Source organism: Trematomus bernacchii, unplaced genomic scaffold (genome assembly GCF_902827165.1).
Source record: "Trematomus bernacchii unplaced genomic scaffold, fTreBer1.1, whole genome shotgun sequence".
In the NCBI taxonomy this organism is placed as follows: Eukaryota; Metazoa; Chordata; class Actinopteri; order Perciformes; family Nototheniidae; genus Trematomus; species Trematomus bernacchii.
In genome coordinates, this window is record NW_022987573.1 from 1163137 (window position 1) to 1187849 (window position 24713).

Genomic DNA, 24713 nt, shown 5'->3' on the forward strand with positions numbered 1-24713 from the left:
CCGCCTACAGTCTCTCAGTGCTCCGTACTGTTACATAATCACTTATCAGTGCACTAGGCTTGTCCCTGGATGCATGTTCTGCTTCTTCCGTTTGAAAACAGTGTGTATGTGCATATAAGGTTGCCTAAGGACTGTCAAATAATGTTCCATGTCCAGCAAAAACTCCCTGCACATGAAACATGAAACAAAACACACACAACAAAGCTCGCTGTATGACAAACGCATCACACTGATAGATGCATTAGCATGGCTGTCGAAAGATGGTCAACAACAGGGATTAAGTATTAAGCTTAGAAGTGAAGCAAGGTAAGAAACCTGAAGGAAAAAAAAGATTTCCTGAGTGTAGAAAGCTGATTTAACCGTAAACAAAAGCGACACTGTAACTATCTTGTTCTTTTGCTACTTTTTCCAAGTGATTGTGCAATCCTGTGCAATCCTGGCATTCATCTCCAGCTCTGGCTCTCTTAGGGCATATTTTGAAACTATTCTGGATAGAACACCAAACATGTGGTCAGTTGACCAGTACACCCCCGCACCATTCATGCTCAAACCAATGCACAGCTTTAGCCAGATGCTGAATTCCACTTTTAGTCAACACTCTGTCAAGGAAGGCCTGGAATCGAGTATAAGATTTTTCACCACAAGTTCTGTGTCAAATTAGCTCCTGTACAGAGCTGAATAGAAATAGGAGCCATGCACACAAAAATAGTTTTGGAATGAATCCAATAAATATACAAGAGGGGTTGATGCCTTGATGTCATCAGCAACTTCGTACCTGTTTCTGGGGACGGGGATGTGGGAGGAGGGAAGGGGTTGTATCTCTGACGGTGGGATGATCCACTCTTGTGCTGCTCTGAAGTTGTTGGCCAGCTCTGCCTGTTTCCCTGGGTTCCTGATGTCCAAGTGCATGAAGACGCCTGGCGACTGCCCATTTGTGCCTGGGCAGTGAGTAGGACTGGCCCTCTTCAAGATCCCAGAGGAACCCGTGTCTTTCTGCTCCCCCAGGCCAGTCTAGGAAATGAACAACACATTCAAGTCAGTCTATCATTTTAAGGCCAATTGGCATTTCTTCTACACGAGAAGCTTAATAATGGGATATGTGATAGAAGGAAGTTTAACAAATTCAACATCTAAAAGCTTCAATGCACATATACAAATATATTGACATGGATAATTAGATTTCCCACAGAAACCCTAAAGTGAAAACAGAAGCATGGCATCCGATTAAAACAAAATGTATGAGAGCGATGAAGGGAAGTTAAGCGACTAACATGACTGTATTGATTAACTGACATATTGAAAGTACCTTTAATGAGAAATAGGATCATAACAAATATAACTTTATTTTTGCATATTATATTATGTTCGTTTTGTATTGAGTGTAAATTCATTTGCAGCTCATTTGGTGTTAAATGGCTAACTACAGAGTCTATAAAATTTTTAAAAATAGCATTACATTATTCAAGTGCTTTGTTTTTTCAAACCAACAGTCCAAAAGCGAAATATTTTTTGTTCATTTGGACGGATTAAAAACAGCTAATCATCAAATATAACTCATCAAATTGAACTAACCTTTAGAGCTTGTTATTCTAAAGTTCATTAACAACACCATTGAAAAAAAGCTAGGGTCCATACATAAGTGCCTTCACACTGCCGTGTTAAAATAAACAAGCAGCAGTTTGTTATAAACTGCCATCTGATCCATATCAAAACCAGGCTTGGCAATTCGTCGTCTTGGCATATATGATGTTGCACGGTAACTGAATGACATGGTTACATTACTGACTCTGGTACTGACTCTGGTGCAGGTAAGCACCGGATCGATAAGCGGTATCGATAAAAGTAGTAGTAGGCCTACCGTTAAAACCTTAACGATACCCATCCCTAGTCATGTGGATGTCAGTTTTACGCACATTCTGAGGCCGCCGTGCCTATGTTTTTGTTTTCACTGCTAGTTTATGCTTATGTTCAATTAGTGCATTAAAAAATCATTAATGAAGTTTCAGCTCAGACCCCACGCTTAATAAGTCTCCCCCTGGCCCACCTACATTTCTCCAGGCCCACCCACACAATAATTCCTGTAAGCAAATATAGTGTAAACACTATGCAAACAAAAACCCTGCTGCATATGATAAAACTTGAAACATATCACAGTTCTATCATGGACTATTACTGGTTCTGTGGTGTGTTCAGGGCAGAGCCGGCCGGGCCGTGCTGTGCAGCCAGGAAGCCTGCTGTAGCTCCACCCTACAGTTATGGGGGAGGGGGTTTGGCTAGTAGTTTGAAGTCCCTGCCCCCCTTTTCTGTAAACTTTGCACACAGAATGCTCCGCCATTTAAAGCGGTTTTGATACGACGTTATTGCTTGTAAGCGAGCGTTGACAGCAGTCGGTGAAATGACTGTCACAAACAAAGTGGGTGAAGACGGTACTATACACAAAACAACATAAAAATAAAGAAGTGACGTCAGTGTGAGCTTCACTGTGACATATTTCAAAATGCAATAACGGCGTGAGAGACCTGTCAAACTTATAAGTAAACAACGTAATGACACAACGTTGCATGCTTGATAGTATCTGCGCTGCAACTTGGGTGCGCACAGATGACTTTACCGGCGAATGGAGTCGCGCGTACAAAGTTAACGTGAAAAAAGGCACTTACTTTTTCTACCTCGTGCAATATTCGTCCATTCCCTTTGGGAGAGGTTCGCTCGCCCTTAACCCCCGACACCGAGCCGCCGTCCATTAACAATTTGTAAAAGACGGGCCCGTGTGTGTACACCGGCATGGGACCGTTTTTCTCCGCCGTGGGGACCCGGGTGTCGCACAGCACGGAGCGGCCTGGCCGGTAGTTAAAATCCGCCCCACCGACCCTTGTCCCAACCGACGTCTGCTCCAAAATATATCTGGTATCCATACTCAGACAGGGCGAGGAGAAACTAAAGAAAGAAAACCAGCTTTCTATAGATTACAGTGCAAATTGCTGGAGTTTGATACATTTAACTGGATTGTCGCAAATTGATAGATATTGTCCTAACTTCTGTACTAGTCTACATCTGAAGTTTGCCACCACTGCTACCCAGAATATCGAAAAAGCCGACGGTCAGGAGGATAAAAGATTGTTTTGCCTCGTTCCTCCAAAAGAATGCCACGCCCCCCTTACTGTGCTCCTATTGGTCGGCTGCGTACATAAACATTGCACTTTGGCACGCGTCCACAGCGAGGCGGTCTCTGATTGGCTGATTTGGTTGTGTCAATCAAACTTTTATCTAATTCGAGTCATTTGGTTGGACGAGGGAAGGGGGCGTGTCCTGCAGTTTACCGGCCGGTGTCTGTCAGCGACGAAGAGCCGGTCTGCGAGGCAGGCGAGAGACAGCACAGGAAAAACAGTCAGCCGGCCGCAGAGGCAAACTACGCAGTTATGTTTACTGCTAATCAAATGTTCATTTAATGGATCATCTTTACTCGCCTTAACCGTACATTTAACAGGGTTTTACCTATGAATAAATAGCTTTGGTTAGAGTGTTTACTTTTTCAAAAGTTATAACCCATTCGACAATGTAAGTTATTAATGGTTGTTCAAATGTAAAATGAGTTGTGACTCCATACCATGAAGCTCTGTGCAGGGCAAATGAATGCAGTAAACAGCCCTGCAGTAAATACCGAGGCTTATGAACTAGCCCAGTTTTCTGAGATTGTCGTAAAGGCGTGATTGATTTAAAGTATGATAATATTAGGTTCTGTTGACATTGGCTTGGCTGCAATACAATTTGGACAAGTTAATAGAGATACGTTATTACTGTAATGCATTGTTAGGGCAATTTCTAGTCTCCACATCATTTGTAAAAAAATACAATACTTGATTTACTAATGTGTTCTCTAGGGTCAATACCGAGTTTTAGCAATTTTTTCCAACAGCCTTCTTTACCTAAAACTGGAGTGCTTGTTGGAAATGTGTATCTCGTAAACATGATAAAATAACTTTTTTATTAATAACATTTGTGTTATTCGATTTTCAGTTGTTGGAAGCCCCTGAATGCCTCTTTATTCAACCTAAATGTCTGCACAGCCAAGACTCAAGGTTTATTGCCTAATAAAGCAGATACACATCTTGTTTGCACCCAAGCTGCATTATTGCAAGCTACAGTTAATACCGTGAGGCTGCTACACAGCTGCAACAACTGACACTGTAGTGCTGCTTAATTTGATATCCTGTACAAACATTAAGGGAAAAGACAAACACACGTTATAATGTGCCACTTTATTAGAAAAGTAAAAACTCACTTTAATATTTTATGAAGGTTAATATAAAACATTACAATCTTTTGCATATCTGCACTGTCACACTATATTTTATTATATTCATTATTTTTTCAACTAAACCCTGTGCTTTAAGAATATACAACATTGGCTACAGCTGTCACAGCAGTTTTGGCCCATAATTATATCTGAAGACAATTAACAAACAGCATCTGTATCTGCATGGAAAGCATGAAACATATTGCATCCACAAGTACAATGTGTCTGTGATAACCATCTTTTTTTTCAACAAATATACTGTATACTGTATGTTACATTAGAACAACATCAGAACAGCAACAGAGTATTTTACACATTTACATCATCATACTGTATTTGTTTGTGCAATGAACATCTGTCTCGATCAGTGTATGTAACAGTGTTCAACAATATATATCAGATGAGTGCTTTCGCTCAGGATAAAGAAAATGTGACACATAATGTGACAGCCAGAGAAAAAGGATTAGGTGTGAAAGCGATTTCAAGCCAGCATTGTCTAAGGGAAGCCTCAACAAAGCTTGTAAAGCGATCAGCTGCTGGCCATTTCTCATATCAGACAGTAGTTGAGCTGTTGGTGCATTGTTGATATCAGACTGGGTTTGGCCTGACCCCGCAGCCTCTGCCCACCCCCCTCATATCCCTCCCTGAGTCCCTCAGAACTGGACATCAAAGGCCCCTCCCCTACACAGCGAGGGAGAGGTGATTGGAGAATGAACACAGCTGGGGGAGGGAGAAAATGCAAGGAAGCAAAATGTGCTTCATCCCCTAAACTGGAAACACACATGGCAGTGTGGGCCTGATTTCGTGTGTGTGTGCACGTACGCAAGCAATTACACACCAGGAGGGGGAGGGTCCTTTGGGTCCGTGTCCATTTTCAGTTATCCAGTTTTACTAGCTGTTCTTCGTCCCCCTCCTCACCTCTGTCGCTCCTTCTTGTTCCCCCAGAGCGGAAGGATGAACAAGGCTCCGCTCTAAAATCCCAGCGGCTTCTCCCTCACTTTCTATTTCTCTCCCTTCCTCCTCCAGGTTGCTGCTTTGGGAAAATAAACTGAATGCTGCTTCGCATCTCATGGCAAAAAAGTACAACAGAAAATATTAACAAACAAAGAGATAAAATAAGTACCACAATATTTGTTTACATCTCCATATATCAAAGCATGCACTTTTTTTGATCAAGCAGGAAAAAATTGCACCAACAACACAAACGTACTGTTTTCATGGCAGTGGCATGAGCTATAACCAATGGTATTGTCAGTAGGTAAGACAAAATAATCAGTGCATTTAAATACAGAGTGCATTTGTTTTTTTTATATACTTTCTGAAACAGTAGCATTTATCATTGAATTACTAACCCTACTAAACCCGTCTTCTCTTTGCATGGTTGTCTCACAGTGTGCTTTTTCTAATGCATCCTTCAGCTCGGTAAGCATTTTATATCCCTCTTCACCCCTTATCTTTATGCCCATTCACTAAACGTCTGATATTTTGTTTTTATTCCTCTGTTCTTTTTTTAATGTTCCCCAAAGCTACATGGAAAAGACATTGTTTATTATGGAAGAGGACTCGGTGCAGAGGCTGGAGAGAGGGTAGCGAGAGAGCGAGGGGCAACCTTCCAAAGACACTCACTGGTAATTTTCATGCCCAGCTCTTTATTTTCCTTGGAGTCCAAGCCCTATGTTGCTATTTCAACCACCAGACTTTAGTCGGGTGAGCTTTGGGGAGCTCTAGCTATGACTTGAGACCATAGATGCCTTTTAGAACTGTACTTGGAAATGCCCTTTACAGCATGTTAATGAGCAATTAAATTAAAACCCCCGCAGCTATCGAGTGCACAATTATAACGGTCAGAAAATAAGCAGTTTACAGTCCCCAAAGGACATTACATGTTATTAACTGCGCAGGATAAAACATCCTGTATTATTTTGGGCACTCTTTCGCTTCCTTATTTTTTATAAATATTCAAAATGTTCCCAATGATGTATACAGTGAACATTTTGTATTGTGAAATCTGTCACCCGTATCCTTTTGGAGAAGTTATTTCACAACCTTCTCGATGCCCCTGATCTCAACTTACCCCGCATGATTGTGCCAAGTATGTTTGTATCTGAGCTGGGGTGTGTCATCATGCTTCTGGGTACAGATGTTTGTCAAATTGGAGTATTGATTGTTGATTGGATGGAACATTATTAAGTTAAGGGCCGATATTATTAACTGCTATGTAGAGCACAACGATGAACCTTTTTTTTAATTTTTTTAAATGTAGACCATAGCCCTCGCTTACTTCTGTGTTGGAGCAAAGCACCACAATGCTGTCTGCCCGGCAACCGGCCATAGCGACCAGAGAACCTGTTTCAGATGTTTGCTTAGGGAGAGCTAAGCACCACAAATCTCTGTGCCATCCATCTGCTTATTACATAAGTCCCTCCAAAATGAGGCATGTGTGTGTGTGTGTGTGTGTATATGTCTGATAATAGGTAACAGTGTGCCTCTTCCTCTCAATATACCTACAATGTTCCTTGCTACTTTTTTCTATTTTCAGGTGTGTGTTTGCACAATGCATGCACATACATTACTTTTTTAAATATATATATATATATATTAAAGTGTGTTCTTCTCAGGATGTGAGTTACACCACATACTTTTTGAAGAGTACAGTGTTCATATAAAAATAAAGATATTATGGAAAATGATACACAAACAGGTGAGTATGGTCAGTGACACAGTACACTGAAGATGTATATTCCAGTTTTCTTAATCTTTTTTCTTTTGTTAAAACGTATTTGGTCCATATTTGGGCTGGACTAGGCTTAGGCTGGTTCTGAAGTACAGACCAATGTAGGGATGTCTGAACCTGGATTAAGACCCTGTTTGTACCTGATGTCATCACAAAATGGATCCTCATGTTTTTTGTCTATAGAGGGCCTTGTATGTATGTACAGCAAGACGTTGGCAGGTGAACAGGAGGGTCCCTTTCATGACTCTGTACCAGTGGGTCCTGGGCCCTTTCTGCCTGTCAGCCAGCTACAGGCCAGTGACATACATCTCCATCCCATCATTGAAGGTGAAGATGGTGGTGGTGCTGGAGCTGTTGGCCCCTTGTTTCACATCGCTGATAGTCTCGTAGAAGTTTTCCCCACCAGGAACGCCTCTAGGCAGGGCGGTGGGTCCTGAGCCCTGAGGTGCAGCTGGTGCCGCTGGTGCCGCTGGAGCCGCTGGAGCCGCTGGAGCCGCTGGAGCCGCTGGAGCCGCTGGAGCCACTGGAGCCACTGGAGCCGCTGGAGCCGCTGGAGCTGCCTGCTGCGGCGTCTGCTTCTTCCTTTTCAGAGTGGCAGAACCCCCAACTGGGCTGTTATTGGTTCCCCCCTGCTCCCTTTTTCGGTGGGCGTCGATTGTAGCGTACGCGGGGTCAGACTCGGGCCAGGACCTGTCTCCTACCGGCTCGTAACCCGGCTCCTCCTGGGAACGCGCCGGGCCCTGAACTCCTCTGCCTCGGCCCCGTGAACCTCCGCCAAAGGAGCGTGGGAGGGTCTTTGATCCGTTGTTTTCCATGGGAGGTTTCTTCTTCTGGGTTTTACACACAATGGAGTAGGTGTCTGCAATCTGAGAACACACACGAGAGGAGAAAACATTATGGTGTGTCAGTAAAAGATACACACCTACAGTACAATTCTATGTATGGGTAGCAGCTCCAATAAAAGGCCACTCTTATTCTGCCTCATTCACGGCCTTGCACCTATAAGTGCATTTATTCGACCATAACTGATAATACATTCTTAACTTTGCTGTGATTCAAATGAACAGTCACTGTATTAATGTTCACCACCTTTTAGTCAACTTTACTCTTCGTATGTGCAAACTTCCTAAATGTATTTATTTCGGTCTGTGAGTATTTCACAGACCAAAATACAATATTTGAGAGTAAACATACATTGGTGCTAATAGTGTGTGAAAATGAATGTATGAAGATTGATCGTGAGGGTACGTGTGCACTAGTTTGCGCATGTGTTGACACAGCTTGCTCTGTGCGGTAACCTGACCTATTTTGACAGAGTAGGATAAGACAGAGTAAACTGTGTTATCAGTCTGTTGAGGTCTAGGCTGGGATAGAGTTAGCTTTGCAGTGGACGGACCTGTTAACATTTCTCCATAACTGCTTTGGCAACAGACAACAGGGTATGGTGTGAAAGATCTGGATGACAGCCAACTCGCTGTGTTCACTGATGGACTTTGGGCACATACGATTTGCTTTGAATGAAGCCATTGTACATGTTCTTGACTTTATGTGTACGCATGTGACTGTAAATGCATCTACATACTGAACAGTATTTGCATGTGTTTATTGTAGACCTGTGAAAACTGAAGCATGTAGCATTTGATATCGAGGACTCACAACTGAAAGTCATGTTTGAGGTCCTGTGGGGAATTTGGATAAACCGGAGCTGTGACCTCTGGAATTTCTGTGTCTAAATTCCACAAGGGGAGCACAAGAGCAGAGGATTGTGGGACATGGTCATGTTTACTTTCAATGTTCACACCCATACCAGCAGATCTGCTCTAGCGGCTCTGAGAAACACTGGCTATGCAAACTCTCTCTCCTGCACACACTCAAAGATCAGCCTTGTTTTTGTTCCACTCCCAAAAAAACTGAAACCTGAGAGCTTCGACAATGGCGGAGAATGCTTTCTGTGTGTGCGTTCACATTGCCTTCACTTTCACAGTTCCTTTACATAAATGTCTCATATGAGGAAAAACAAAACACTGATGTAGCTGTATAGGGTAATACATTTGCAAAGCACTGCGTATCTCTCTCTCTCTGACAGACACATAAACCCTGCCCCCACAGATCTCTTGTGTGACCCTTTTTGGATAAACAAAGACCCTGGCGTATGCTACAAGTGTGTGCACACAATGTGCTGAGTGTGTATGTGCAAGTGTGTGTACATGTGTGCACCGAGAATTTGCAGCGCTGTGCAGCAGAGGAAGGAAGTCACAAGATGATGGGGATTTCAGAACTGGGCTGCAGCTGTTGAGGAAGCCTGTGCATTGTGTGTTTGCTTTTCTCCTCCCCTTCACCCATGCTCTTTTCTGTTATGATACTACTTTAGCTCTGTGCTCAAACCAGGACTTTAAAAAGTCACATTTCATTTCAGTTTACACAGATTATCCATGGAAACAACTATGTGCATGACTATGACTGATAAATCTGTTTGTAGTCAACTGTGTGAATTGCTTATTTGGCAAACGTTTCCAAAAGGTCTGCTAGCAGCCGATATTCCTCTTGTGAGACAAGCTTTGTGCAACGTGATTGGTTGAAAAAGGCAGCGCCTCCTAATAGCAGAAGTAGAGTGCCAGAGGAAAGGAGCAGATCTAGGTGGGAGTGGAAACTCAACACCTTTCTGACGGCTGCCTGCAACTGACAAACTCCAGAGGATACAAAGTATATGGGCATGTTAGGGCAACAACAAATGTACAAATGGAAAAACACAGCGGCTAAGAGAGAGAAAAGTTTGGTAAATAAAAAACACTGATAAAGAAAGAGATTGCAGAATGCAGTAAAGGCCAGCTGCTTTGTGTGCCCGTCTAATTTTCAGAGGAGTTGAACTCATGAGCCAAACAGCAGGGATTTAACCCCTTAATCTCCACATACAGCTTCAAATGCTTTGCCTCAACACTGGCTTAGACAAGAAATTTAGCAACAGATTAAAACTCTGGCTTCCAGAGTAAATACAACTAAACATAATGTCCTTCTCCTGTAGATTATCTTCTAATAGATCCTGTGAACAATACATTCATTCTCTGGTTTATTAATCCTAAAACTACTACCAACAAAGTTATTGACATGGAAGTAAGCCTTCAGTGAGCTGATAAAGATGATAATAAAAAGGGAAGCTAAGTTAAGCATGGACTAATATTAGACAGTGGACTATTTTGGGGACACACCTCCATCTACTCAGAATAGCTTCACCCTGGCATGCCTTAAATTCCCCAACTGCTTGTATCTCTTTGTAGGTTTTATTGTGTCCAGTAGTTATGTGAGATGACTGGGGGGTGCAGACTTCCCCCTCTCTCAACACCAAACAGACTCTACCATACATATTTACCTAAATGTGCATAAATATATATAGGTCAGTTTGTAACCCGCATCCAAGATCACACTCTGTCTGCATACGCTGACAAGGCAAGACAGTTAACCTTTAACAAACATCTCTATAAATACAAAGTGACACTTCATTAATTTTCAGCCGGTGATACCAATGTCCAATGCGTCTGGTGAGTTGTGAGTTGGAGACATATAGATGGTGGGGGAGGGGGCTTGGAGATTTGGGTCAGGGTTCAGGCAGGCGGTTGGGAAGGCTGGGTCCATGTAACGTTAGCTCTGGCCGTAAGCAGAAACTTCGTATGACAGGCAGGTCACAAGGTGGCAGTGTTATGACGGCGTGCCCAATCAAAAGGGCGCCCCCGTCAGTAAACACAGCAGTCACAAATCAGAGAGCTGTCTGTCTATCTGTCTGCCTGTAGACACACACACACACACACACACACACACACACACACACACACACACACACACACACACACACACACACACACACACACACACACACACACACACACACACACACACACACACACACACACACACCCACACACACACACACTTATAGTACCTCCTTTGCAGTGGGGGGTGATGGGTGCCCCTGTACACTCTCTGCGCGGAGTGGAGGAGGGTGCAAGGTGATGATGTCATCTTCCTCTGGAGGCTTCCAGATGTACTGCTCCCCATTGCCCATGAACACTGGCTCCTGGTAAGCAAAATCAATTGAAGAGGCCAGGTGAGTAATGGCATCTGGAAGTCTTTGTTCAGAAGCAAGTCACACAATTAAACTGACACAGTGCAGCAATTTTCAAAACATGTTTTTACATGTATGACAAGTTTTGGTGTGTCTGACTGTGTGTCTGTGTTTATAGGTACACAATGACCATGTTGCACAGCATTAGGGAAATGGTGTGTGTGTGTGTGTGTGTGTGTGTGTGTGTGTGTGTGTGTGTGTGTGTGTGTGTGTGTGTGTGTGTGTGTGTGTGTGTGGGGGGGGGGAAAGTAAGAGTTTATTAAACCCCAGTATTGTATTTGCATATATATATATATATATATATATATATAACATACTTAAAAAAATAAGGTGTACATTAACTGCTCTCGTTACTTTTTCATCACTTCTGGTGTTAAAAAACAATTAGAAACCAATTAGAAAAAAAACCAATTAGAAACCAATTAGAAAGAATGTAGTAGTGTGTGCACATGTGACAGAGGAATATTAAACTTTGATTAGCTCCCCCTGTGCAGTGAGGCTGAGTAATAGAAGCAGGGGCACAGCAAATGGCTTCAACATGTGAACATTATTTATCCCCACACTGGCTGCTGGCTACCTGTTAGCCATTTCTAGATAGACTTGCTGATAGATTCAACACACACACACACACACACACACACACACACACACACACACACACACACACACACACACACACACACACACACACACACACACACACACACACACACACACACACACACACACACACACACACACACACACACACACACACACACACACACACACAGAGGCTTTTTGGTAGTCTGCCAAGCTCTTACATAATCCATCCTTCCACTCTTTACTCTGGGCACTCTAATACTGTGCTGCAAAGCACACTGCAAAGAGGCGAATGGGCGGTATAAACACATACGCACAAACATGCACATACATGCACACTCACACACCGTCAAGGATTTAGCAAGCAAAGATAAAAAGGTCAACAACTGGGCAGACATCCACAGCCAAGTAAAAACTGTTTAAACAACGTTATCAAGCTCCTAAAATCACTAAAGGGAAAGACAAAGTCACCTGTTTTATGCTCTGCCAAACACACACTCACACACACAGTACCGCACGGCAATACACACATACATAAAAACTGGATATGTGTGCCAACAAATCCACAGGAAAGGCTGATCACCATCCGATCATTGTCCCTTTATTTCCCTCTCAGAACTGCCCTAAACTGTTTACAAACACATCCAGCTGGCACACACAACTCCATTATGCATGTAGGGAACTATAATCGGAGACAACATCTTAAAAACAAGATATTAAGGTTGGTTTATGTTTGTGAAATTCTATTTAACCTATTTTATTTTATTTGGGGTTATTTTGTTTTGAAAAACTGAAAATATGATGACACATACAATGACTATACTTGATCATTGTAAAGTATAAATGTGTGATAAAAGCAAAGATAAGCCATCAGGTTCTGTAAATTGGAATATAAAGAGTTGTTTGTTTGCAGACAGTGCCCTCTGGTGGTAACCATACTGAGTTACAGTTTGGTAAGGTGACTTGTTAGGGGATTTGATGCATAAAGCTTTGTACAGAACATATTGATCCGATGATTCCTGTACCTTCGGGAAGGTTTGCAGGTGAAACGGCTCCAGTGCTTTGCGCGGAAACTCCTGACTGCGATGAAGTGGAGGAGGAGCTGTAGAGGGTGAATCACTCACACTCGATTGGTCTGAATGGCTGTCAGCACCGTTATTTTCCTTCCTGTTTGTCTTGACGACCTTGAAGTTTTGAGTCACCAGTGGAAACATCACTTTCAGTTATAGAATACAGCTAAAAGCCCTGTATCATACATGTAAAAGTAGTTCAAAAAATAAAAAATGTAACATTTTAAGTTCATATCAAGCAACTTTTGTTTATCTTTGATATCTGTCTCCAAAATGTAAATATAAACCGTTGTCTGTTATGATGCACTTTTAGATAATTTATATTTATTCCCAGCCAGACAAGCTCATGGATGCCTTTATATCTCTCTGTGCCAAAACCAACGGTTTGGCAAATATAGAACTGCTCCATTTAAAGTAAATAAAAAACACTTTCTCTAACACTGTATACATTCTTCTAACAGTTCTTCTTAAGATGACAAGTTATTTCTTTCTTGCTGCTTCCACCATTCTCTACCACTCAAAATGGTGTTGCAATACTTCTATTTTCAGCCACAGTTGACCATATCAATCAGAGTACACAGTTCTTCTTCAGACTGATTCATTTCACACAAACACTACTTTAGTAGCGCTAAATGCTTGATTTGATAACATCACTTATCATGCATATCAGCATACCAGATCAATTCCATCAAATCTAATGACCCAACTTTCAATTTCACTGAATCAGGTGATGTTATCTTTCGATTTTTGTTTGACGGTGTCATGTTACAGCCTACATATACAGTACAGCAACATCTGTGTTTTGTTTTAGTACACAATACACTTCTTGTTGGTATGCTACAGTATCACAAGGAATCCATGAGTTGATTTAAGTCTGAGAAAAATAAAACTTCCATTAAGGGCGCCACCACCACTACTAATTTAACAGAATATACGATTTAATAAAAATCTAAGTCAATGTTACCTTTCTGAACTTCCGTATGGAAGCGTACTCTGCTGGAGTTTGATCTTGGATGGCGAGAGAGTTGACAGAAGACAGAGGGGACCTGTTGACCCCATTCCCACCATTACCTCTTCCTGCCATCGTCCCGTTAATGACGCCATTACCTCTGCCGTTCCCTCTGCCACCCTGTAGGAAAAAAAGACAAAGAAACACACAAGTTATAAGCTTACCAGAGATGTCAGTTCCTCACAAATATTTGTGACGATGCAGAACACACAGCAGCTGCAGCTCGAACACTTAAGAGCCACACACACACACGAGTTGATGATGATGCATGCCATCCACAGGCAAACAAAGAAATAACTGTTATAGCCGTCACACTAAAATCTAAAATATTGCTGCTATTACTATGCTTTTCTGCAGGCAACAGGTTAGCTTGGGTTAGACTTGTGAAGTAATGACCATATATTTACCCTTGGAGATCATTTTCTGTCTAATAAATATGAATCACTGGGTGTGAGGCACTTCACATTTTCACATTCAACTCATGATACAGGTTTACAGGATCTGTGTGTATGTACGTACATTCACATGACCGTTCCCATTGCGAGCTCCGTTGGCCTGAGCGGGGGGGCTTTGGGCCGCTCTGATTGTAGCCGGAGTGCTGCTTGAGGAGGGCGGCGGGGCGGAGGGGACCTTGGGGCCTGTGTCACCTTCCCGGACACCTACGCTTTCATACAGCCCGTCATCCAGGCAGTGGGTGGGGGTGGGGTTGTTGCGGATGCCCACCTCAGTGTAGGTGTGGTCTCGAGTCTCCCCTCCTACTACTACTACTACTCCTACTCCTACTCCTCCTCCTCCTCCACCTGCGCCACCTCCCCCATCTCCTCCCGTTTCCCCTCCTCCCCCCTGACCAGATCCCGTGGGACTGGTGGGGATCTGGGGAAGCTGGCGCCCATGGGAGGGTCTTAGGTCGTTCTGCGAGCGCCGACTGTGGAGCAGCAGGAGGTCCATGCTGGCTGGACGGCTCTTGCCAACAGCTGCACAGAGAGGAGGAGGAAGAGGAGGAAGATGGCGGATAAGAGGGAAGCACTGAAATAGTGTCATGGTTGTATAATATCTTGTCACTAACGGTCACTCATCACTTACAGTTTCCATTGCAGGGAAAGCGGTTGATCTCATGCAGCCTGGTGTCAGACTTGCTCATGGAGTTCAGTTTTGGGTGTCGAAGGGAACCCTGCTGTCACACACATATGAACACGTTAGTGATACATAAGGTGCATCTATTTTTCCAACCAGCTATTTAGGGAAAAAGTCGACATGAATAGTGCAGAAGGAGATTGCGACAGGGTAGATATGGAGAGAGGGAGGAGGGAAAGAGGGAGTAAAATGAAAGCATGTCTTACCATATTTACAGATGTCCCTTTCTCTCCGGCTGGGGGGTGCTTGCTCTTGCTTTTTCTGTCACAACATCAAAGAGAGGAAGGTCAACAGGAGCCGGTGGACAGAGAGAGAACATACACACTCAGAACAGAAAGATACTATCAGCATCTAACTTTGATCGGGGCATAAAAGTCCTTGGTTTATATCAAGAGCCCAGTCAAACAGAGAGTGGAGCATGACTCAGGGTTTTGCCAATGCGGAGGATGTCCTTTGATGACAAACTTTTGTGTTTCTTTTCATGATAAGACCAAGCAGACTCATACATATTATTTTGTAGTGTCCCTATGTGAATTCCCTTTACTATCCTGTGGTATTAATCCTGTGCAACAAAGTATCCGGAGTGGTTTAACGCAGCAACGTGGATCCCTGGAGGTGGCAGTAGCTATGGGAACCTGTTGATATGGTGAGAGAGTGACGAGATGAAGACAAAAGCTCCTGGGTGAAGGTGTGAATGTGACAACTGTTCTTCTTCTCAACACATGAGTTCCTAGTGCTGCATATTTAGCATTATGGTGCTTGGGGCAGAAATTATAGAAAAATCTTCAAATTATACACTTTTCTCAAAATATAACTGAACATATGACGGTACATGGTCAGTTGTTTTAAGTCCATGTCACTGCAGCTAGCTTTAGTTTCCCTGAGCTGAAACTCACTCCTTTTCGCACAAACAGATGGGGCCCATGGGAAAGGCTCCTCTTATCGCCATCGTTCATAATCTCATGAAACAGCAGAGGTGTTAAGATAAAAGTGCCATGAACGGATAAAGATGTATAAAGACGTTTTTGACTAATATCTTGCTCGATATCTGTGATCCTAAGGGGGATTTTTTAAATCAATAGCAGAAAATCAATAGTAGGTCTATCCTTTATTTGTACCTGACAAAGTTATTCTTAAACTGATTAAGCCTCTTAACATGACGTATATCCTTCTGGTGGCATTTACTTCGTTCTTTAGATCTTAACATTAGTGTGGTTTTATGTCCATGACATGAGCCGGACTGACATTTCTCTACATCCTTATCTGTGTATCCCATGGCAACAAAGCCACAGTGCAGCATATGATTGGCCCCAGAGGGTTCTGAAAAAAATCACAGGATGTTCCATTGCTCTCGCCTGGCTCGGAGTCTGATCCTCTCTAAACCGCAGGGGTGCTCCATTGCTTTTGCCTGCTGAGGACTGTACTTTAGAGGGGTGATGTGAGGCTGCTCGGACTCTGCCCATGTCTCCTCAGTGTCCTGTAAACATCATTTCATCTGATCTGACACTCGCAGCAATTAACATTCATTACTGCCACTCAGCTCAGAGCAGGGGATAAAAGAGGCAGAGAGGGCGGATGGAGGGAAGAGAAAGAAGGGAGGAGAAGAGTTCAGAAGTAGTAGAGGCACATAAAAGAAGGAGTGGATGATGAGAGTGATCTGGGAGGGCAAATAAAGCTGGCAGCAGAGATGATAACACTCTCTTCTTCTTTTTTCAGTGAGCCCTCTACTTTTTTTTTTAAAGTAATGTGACAGCCCTCTTACTTTTGGCAGCCAACGCAGACAAGGACAATAAGGATGGTGACCACAAAGGCGGACGCCGCCGCGATGGCTCCCAGGAGCAGCAAGTTTTGGTAGGTAGTGTTCGGGAGAACTCCATCTCCTTTGTCCTCCATGACACCCACTCCCTCTCGCTTACTCACTCACTTCCGATCAAACTCAAAATCCGCCACACAGACTGTCTGCTCAGGAAAACCTGCAGAGACAAGGGTTGAGAAAGAAAGGAAGAAAAAGACACAACATATGAGTGACATGTGAGATAAGAACAACCTGAAGAAATGCTGCAGAGAGAGATGAGAATGGTGTGTGTGTGTGTGTGTGTGTGTGTGTGTGTGTGTGTGTGTGTGTGTGTGTGTGTGTGTGTGTGTGTGTGTGTGTGTGTGTGTGTGTGTGTGTGTGTGTGTGTGTGTGTGTGTGTTTGGTGTGCCTCTGGCTTTTTGTCACTGTCTCTTTCTGACATATCAGTTTCTATTTTTGACTCACTAAGACAATAATGCACAGGAAATAGAACACCTTACAAGGCAGCCAGTATGAACGTGCCAAAAGAAGGTTTCATCACACTGCTTCTTTTTGGTGTTAAAAAAAGATCAAATGATACCGTAACATTCATTTGACTAGCAGGAGAGATTCTAGTGTTAGTTAAACAGGAAAAACCAGCTGAGCTCCCCAGAGAAGTGTCTTGCTGTCAGAAGGACTAGATCTAGTGCTGCTACACTTGATTTAGTGACAGCACAGTTATTTTTTCTCTTCAATAAATGTGGCTCAAACACTCAATAACATGTCTATCTTTTACAGGGGTACATGCTGTACTACCAAAAAATAAGCACTTTCCCCTCACCCTAAATACTTCTACCTCGCTGACACACAAGGGCAAATAAACCATCTATAACAATCCACTCCTCACACACACACACTCAGTTTATATCATATTCCTGCACTACTTGGATTTATTTAGACATATTTTTTGACTTGTTCTCAGAGAATACTGCGCGTTAGATTTTAAAGGAATAGTTCTGGAAAGATACGCCTTTTTGCTTTGTTTCTGAAAGTGACATGTCAGACCCACTTGTGTGTAAAGTACACAGCTGCAGGACAGTATACATAAAGTGGTACATTTTCACAAAAAAGCACTGTGTTTAAACGTAGAAAGACCTGGTGCAACTGGCTCGTGAAGTATAGCCTCCATAATGTCACTTAAACACATCATTTGTTCAGTTTGAGGAACATTAATGTTCACATTTTCTGACCTATCAGCACAGGACATATGGAATTAAGGAGAGTCAAAACCTCACTGCTCTGCACATTTCCCGTAGGAACTTACATATTATGTCCTTTATAAACAGAGACAATGGCAGCAATGTGGTTTAAGTATTAGATTAGAAAGGAGCTGAACATCAGGGATCCAAATGACAAAGCAAGCAGCGAGCAGAAGGAGGTCACGGCAAGCTACTGTATATATTGTGAGTGAGAGAGATTCTGGAACATACCACCACAGGATCTGTCTCTATCTGTTTCTTGGAGATAAAACTGCATCTTTTTTCTCTCTATGTCCTCTTTTCTTGGTCCCTCTCTCTTCCTCCAGATCTCCTCTCCTCCTCCTCCTCCTCCTCCTCCTCTCCCTCTCTCTCTCTCTGTCTGTCGGCCTGACCCTGCAGATATGTGAGGCGATGCACGGCGAATGAATTAGCCGAGCAGAGGCCTCAGACAGCCCTTTATGGAATAGACAGACAGGCAGGGTGCAACACCGTGGAGAGAGGAGAAAGGAGATGGAGAGCGTGAATGAAAGGGAAGGGGGGGAAACGAGAAGCGATGAGACACAGGAGCAAACGAGTGGGATGAAAGGACAGACAGGTGGGACAAGATGCAAGAAACCGAGGGGGAGACAGAGAAAGAGGGGAGCACACTTACATCATGAAGGAGGAACGAAGAGGGGAGGGTGTATTAAGCAGTGGGGGAGGGAAAAGAGAAAAGAGAGTGATGAGACGAAGAAGATGAAGACAGTGAGAGAAATAGCGGGGAAGCCTGCGCAATGAGCGCAGAGAAGGGGGGGGACAGAGGGAAAGGGGGGGAGAGGCGCGATGAGAAGGAGGTCATCATCAGCTGCCTGCATTTTGTCAGCCCCCTTCTGAAATATTCAGAGGAGAAACACATACAAGGGCTTCTGAACTGCCAGCGCACACAATGCAGAATTGGCGCACATGTCTCGCAGCAGACTTAACAGAATGTGAAGCTCACAAGTGGAGAACAAGCCTCTGGAGGAGGAGAGGCAGTGTGTGCACGACGCGCACAACGCCCCTGCAGCACGCTCGACAACGGCACACAGTTAGGGTGCAAGAATGTTTATTTCAGCATCTGCCTTCCTCTCAGAAACATTACGAGTGAAATGATGACAATGATAATAACAGCATATTGAGAATGATGACGGGGATGGTGATAGCCCGGTGGACGCCTGCTGCCGGGTGATGATTATCATAAAGATGCCAGGAATGATGATGATGATGATGATGAAAGGTGCAGATACTAATACCGATGGTAATGATGGCGATAATGAGGTCAAACTGAGAGCTGGGGAGACGCGTTGAGGGGCGGATGCAAGCAGAAGAGATGGCAGAGCAGGATGCAGCGGTGCAGCGCAACCACAGGGTGGAGGTTTCCTCTGAGATCACACACACACACACACACACACACACACACACACACACACACACACACACACACCACACACACACACACACACACACACACACACACACACACACACACACACACACACACACACACACACACACACACACACACACACACACACACAGCACGAGACACATGCACAGCAGCGTCAAATGCTACCTTGTATGTTGCAAATCTAACTCTTAACATTGCACAATCCCTTTGAAATAAAAAGTCAAACCATCAATTTATTTAAGCTTAAGCTCTACAGTCTCTTCATTATGCAATATATGCTCAACAAAAGATAATCAGTTTCTACTCTTAGTAATGCTTGTTTTAAAAATTCAGCTTAGTTTTCATAAGTCCTAAAAACTATTTTTGAGACAGTTAAAGGTTTATATCCTTAATTTTAAGCTCTCAGCTTTAACATACCCTATTTTAATGTGTTGTGCCTTTCACATTTTCCTCTTAGGGTGTATCATTCACAAAACCATCTTCTGACCAAAAGAGTGTCATGGGTTTCTTGTAACATTTTGATGACGACCCTGATAACGTAATACGTTTTTTTCTGTGCCAAGGAAAGCATTTTACAGTGTTTTTAACGTGTCTTCTGTTTAATTAGATATTCAAATGAGTCATTAATAACCCAGAAGCTGGTTTTTAGACAATGCTTAGACAATGAATGAACAAAAGTGGGTCATTTCTCAAGGTTTAAAAATAACCTGATTTCAGAGATGACATTTAGATTTACAGTTACATTTGGAATTACATCATAAGTTGTAATAAATTGTTAATGCTTTGCGTAGACAAGACATGTGGGTTCAGCTTTCTGTGTCCGACAGCTTTTACTGAGAGAGCAGAACGAGAGAATAGAAGCGGCTGCAATAACAACAGAGCCAAATGCTGGAGAGAGCATCAACTGGGAAGCTTTTATGAGGCTGAGTGTATATAAAGTATATTAAAGTTAACCTCAGCATTTCTTAGGTGACTCCCTGTAGTGATTTGAAATTATAGAAATCTTTGCAGCTTCTTAAGGAGAATTTTTCGGGGAATATGAAGTGTATGGTTGTTACCGCACTGAAGCATATGGATGTAAAAAACATATTAGTATCGACTGTAAGAGGAAACATTTCAATAAGCTTAACATAAAGGTGCTTTGTTATGAGAATCCCTTAAAATAAACAGTATATGTAACAGCAGAGTATAATACGGTATATGTAGACTCCCCAACCTACAACACAATACATCTCACAGCATGAGATGCTCATTCCCTGCTAGTTTTAGAAGAGTAAGTAGAGAAAGTGTAGTAGGTTTTCCAAGTGTGAACTTCATATTAAGGCCCGATTACATTCACCCACAATATTATGACCACTAGAGCAGGTTTTGCATGAAACATATATATATGTTTTTAGATTCAGTTGTCACGCTTTCTGAGGATCATTATACCAGCTGTTGATAACAAATAAAAGGTTATAATGGAAATCACTAATAATAGAATATAGAAAAACGATGCGTCTCCAGAATTTGCCTGATCATTATGTTTATTTCAGTATCAACTTCAGAATATTGAAGGGGCAAATCTGCCCTTCTTTCAATCCCATGGCAATTTTATATACTTCCAAACTCAGAGCAAGATTATATTTAAAATAAAAATATATACCCATTAACTCAAATTATCTTGATCAATATTAACCTACACATTCCAGTAATGATAGTGCTCGTTTGAGGAAACCTGTGTAATAATAATAATAATAATAATAATAATAATAATAATAATAACTTACATTTATATAGCACCTTTCAGGGGACCCAAGGTCGTGTAAGATTTCCTGCAATAACTTTTGTGCTAAACAATTTAGAAAATGGCAAATTCTTTTGAAAAAAAGCCCCAGTCACTGACTTACATAACAACAACAGTTTTAATTGGAACTACTTTCAACCCATGAAATACTCCCTATGAAAACTTCTCACAGAGAGGACTTTGTTTCTGTTCTGTTTCCATCAAAACCTTGAGCAGCAAATTAGCTTTCATTCATCTCCTTTGTATTAGTGTCAGAGATGGGTATCTCAAAACCTCAGCATATAAAAGTGAAACTATCAGCATCATGGCTCTGCCAGCAAGTCACAAAATCATTTGGGATTTGGGTGATTTTGAGTTAGATATTATCGATTCGTGTAGTAAAGTCATTGATGAGTAAAATACAGTAGAGGGATCAATTCATTAGAGATCCACCCAAAACCAGCTCCTCTGAACCATATTTATATTATTTCACGAATGTACACATCTTTGGTATAATTCTTGAGGATTACGTTTAGTAGTTTCTTATCTTCTAATCTTAGTTTGCTAACATCTTGTTTTCAGGTGTCACTAACAGAGGTTTTAATTCTGCATACATGTGCTGAGACAGTATTTTAGGTTGAGGTTTTCCCCAAAACTTGCCTAATGTATGTCCTGAGTTGAATGTGCAAATGTATGCCGATGATGCGTTCATCTTTGTACACGGGAAAAACACTGAAATGATCGCATCTTCTCTCTCTAATGCTTTGGACAAGGTTCAACACTGGCTGAACAACATTTGCTTTACAGTTAAATGTAAAAAAAACAGTATGCATGATGTTCAGTAAACGACCAGTCAAAATCGAAGGATCCAATGTGTTTTTAAACAGAGCAGAAATAGAACTAGTCTCCCACTTCAAGTATCTTCGAGTCATATTGGACTCAAACTTGACTTTAAGAAACATATTAAGAAAGTATCCAATGCCATTAAATTCAACTTGCAACATTTTAAACAAATTAGACCTTTCTTAACTGTTAATGCTGCAAAGTCATACCTCCACTGTATGATTCTATCTCACATTGAATACTGTTTTACAAACTGGTCGTTTGCTTGTGCCACAAACCTGAAACCAATAGACCAGCTGTACAAGAGAGCTATCAAGGTTTTTGACAGAAAGCCAAATTCATACCACCACTGTACCATCCTTGAAAAACACAATTTCTTAAGTTTTGACAATTTTAAGTCTTTTAAAAGTATGTGTTTTTTTAATAAATGTTTACATGGACTGGCCCCCCCTCCCTTAGGAGAATTAATCCACAAAAAACACACTGGACGCTGCACTAGGTCAGAAACCAGAGGAGACTGTGAAGTCCACCGTAGACGGATCAGTTTCTGTCAAAATGTACTATCAATTAAGGGCAGCTCTTTCTGGAATAGCCTCCCAACTGAGTTACGGGATTGTCCCACTTTGAACAGTTTTAAAGGTCAACTAAAAGAATGGTTGAGAAACAAACAAACGTGCAATCACCGCTAACTGCACTTTAATACAGGGGTATCTCCTCTTGCACTTTATATATCATAGCTGCTACATTGTACTGCCATGTGGTAAATGCTTGTATGCTGCTCATGCTCTTTCTGCATATCATGTATTTATTTTTGCTATGTATATAAATGTCATGTTCTTAAATGTTGTATGTGAGGGACTACGGATGGAAATTAGCTAAAAGCAAAAATCCGGTATATTTACATTTTGAAGCATTAATTGTTAAAAATGTTCATCAATGTGCACTGTCCCTCTTCAAATAAACGATGAAATGAAAAAAACATGTGCATTACACTAAACTATTTAAATGACCCTAATGAACTTGTGCCCCTCCTCACCTGTGAACAGCAAACTCCCAACTCAGCTTCACACTCCGCTGGTCACTGTCCCTGTTTCTCCCACCCAAAGCTGCCAGCACTTATCACATAAAGACTCTCCCCAAAAAAGCCTATTTTTCCTCCCCACATTGGATTAACAAAGCCGGCGTCCAAGCAATTGTCCTAATTGTAGCTAGAGATTCACAAGGCCGATATGTTCCTGTCATCTTCCTGAGCGCAGCTTTCAGTCTCTGTCATCACATTAGGACAAATCCAACTAAGTGATTATTATCAAGGGCAGCTATAGAGTAAACCCTCCAGATATGAAGATGTGTGCTTGCTTGTGAGGAAGTGTAAGGCACTACTCTTGCTTTATAAATGAATAAAATAAAATACGCACAGGCCACTTCAGAGGCTTTACACAACCTAAAAATCCTTTATTGGATAATATGAATTAGTTCCTTTTCATCCCCACTTCAGCACCATGCCAACTCGATATCAACCTGTAAAGCAGCTTGTCCTCTAAATGCCCCGCCTCCAAATCAATCTATTACGCTATCTGAAGATCAGGCATCCATGCACACATAATCTGAGATGGGCCGAAATAAATGGCGAGGATAGAGAGAAAGAGGGGAGCGCAGAGGACAGCATGTCTTTCTGAACATCGCTAGGGCAAGTTCATCAGAGGCACGGACTACAGCACATTACATCTGAGAGACGAGAATCACATCATGTCCATGGCAATCTTCGGCCCCGCGGGACACCACTGCACTGTGCATAACAACATGGAGTGATGGAGGAGACAGAGAAGAAAAAAGGGAGAGAGAGAGGGAGGCTGAGAGACAGTGGAAGGGAGGGTTGCAGCTTAACCCTCTGACATTTCTGCCATCAGGATCCTATCTCTAAGCTTCACACCCACTGAGGACGAAGACCTTATACCGCCACTTAGAAATTCTGTTCGCAGTTTAGTCCCTATCCCAAAGTGACCTGCTACGAGCGGCCTGATAACAAATCCAGTGGATTTAACCTGCTGAGCTATTTGTCCTGGACTAACGCTCTAATCTTATAAGCAAGAGCAAGTATCATTTGGAGTCTGGTAAAGGTTCTGGCAACATCCTGTTCTTAATGAGTGAGAGTATTAAGAGACAACTGTAGGCTTATCTCTTAACACGTTGTGAGTACATAACAAGTTAATTTATAAAAACGGGTAAAGAGAGTGATAATCGGGATCGTAGCCACTTAGTTGTTGCTATTTAAAATCTAAGCTAGACCTAAAATAGATTTTCTATTGCTGTCCAAAACAAAAAATTATGAAGATAACATGTATTTATCTCACTGTTGCACTCACTCTGTTCCCTCATTATCATGAATGTGGAAGTTTATTTTAAGTTGATCCCACACACAAGGTCCTGCTAGTGTAAATACTAACAAGAAGACCAAATGTGTATTGATCCTGTTGAAAGCAGTCCAAAACAAATGTGCGATTTCTTCCAGTTTGATTAACGTTTGCCAAAGACTACCGCTCTCAACTCTTTAAGCAAATGAATGGAGCTAAGAAATATGACTATACATTTGTAACAATTTAAAAAACTTGCAGTTCAGAATCATTAAATAAGAAAAATAAAATTTCAATTAATGACATTTACTTTACATTACAATTTGGTGAGTTTTCCTTTGTACTGCATACT

The 24713-nt window shown here is 42.1% G+C and overlaps 2 protein-coding genes across 4 annotated transcripts in view; both read right to left on the reverse strand.

Annotated features, from left to right (window-relative positions):
• si:rp71-79p20.2 (zinc finger protein 704) overlaps positions 1-3121 on the reverse strand; it is a 38198-nt gene extending 35077 nt beyond the window's left edge. The window contains exons 1-2 of the mRNA XM_034126331.1: positions 2661-3121; positions 776-1011 (exon numbers count right to left, since the gene is read on the reverse strand). Of these exons, the coding sequence (XP_033982222.1) occupies positions 776-1011; positions 2661-2915 (491 nt within the window). The 5' untranslated portion in view covers positions 2916-3121. The remainder of the gene's footprint in view (positions 1-775; positions 1012-2660) is intronic.
• A 1119-nt stretch (positions 3122-4240) lies between these two features.
• The window catches only part of LOC117479557 (WAS/WASL-interacting protein family member 1), a 36277-nt gene continuing 15804 nt past the window's right edge, over positions 4241-24713 (reverse strand). Inside the window, exons 2-9 of one of the 3 annotated variants that reach the window (XM_034126635.1) lie at positions 16706-16916; positions 15150-15204; positions 14893-14980; positions 14329-14783; positions 13765-13929; positions 12756-12914; positions 10966-11100; positions 4241-7897 (exon numbers count right to left, since the gene is read on the reverse strand). In XM_034126635.1, coding sequence (XP_033982526.1) covers positions 7319-7897; positions 10966-11100; positions 12756-12914; positions 13765-13929; positions 14329-14783; positions 14893-14980; positions 15150-15204; positions 16706-16836 — 1767 coding nt within the window. In that variant the 5' untranslated portion in view covers positions 16837-16916 and the 3' untranslated portion in view covers positions 4241-7318. Of the gene's footprint in view, positions 7898-10965; positions 11101-12755; positions 12915-13764; positions 13930-14328; positions 14784-14892; positions 14984-15149; positions 15205-16705; positions 16917-24713 lie in introns of all 3 variants that reach the window. The other 2 variants (XM_034126634.1, XM_034126636.1) reach the window with 2 other exon arrangements.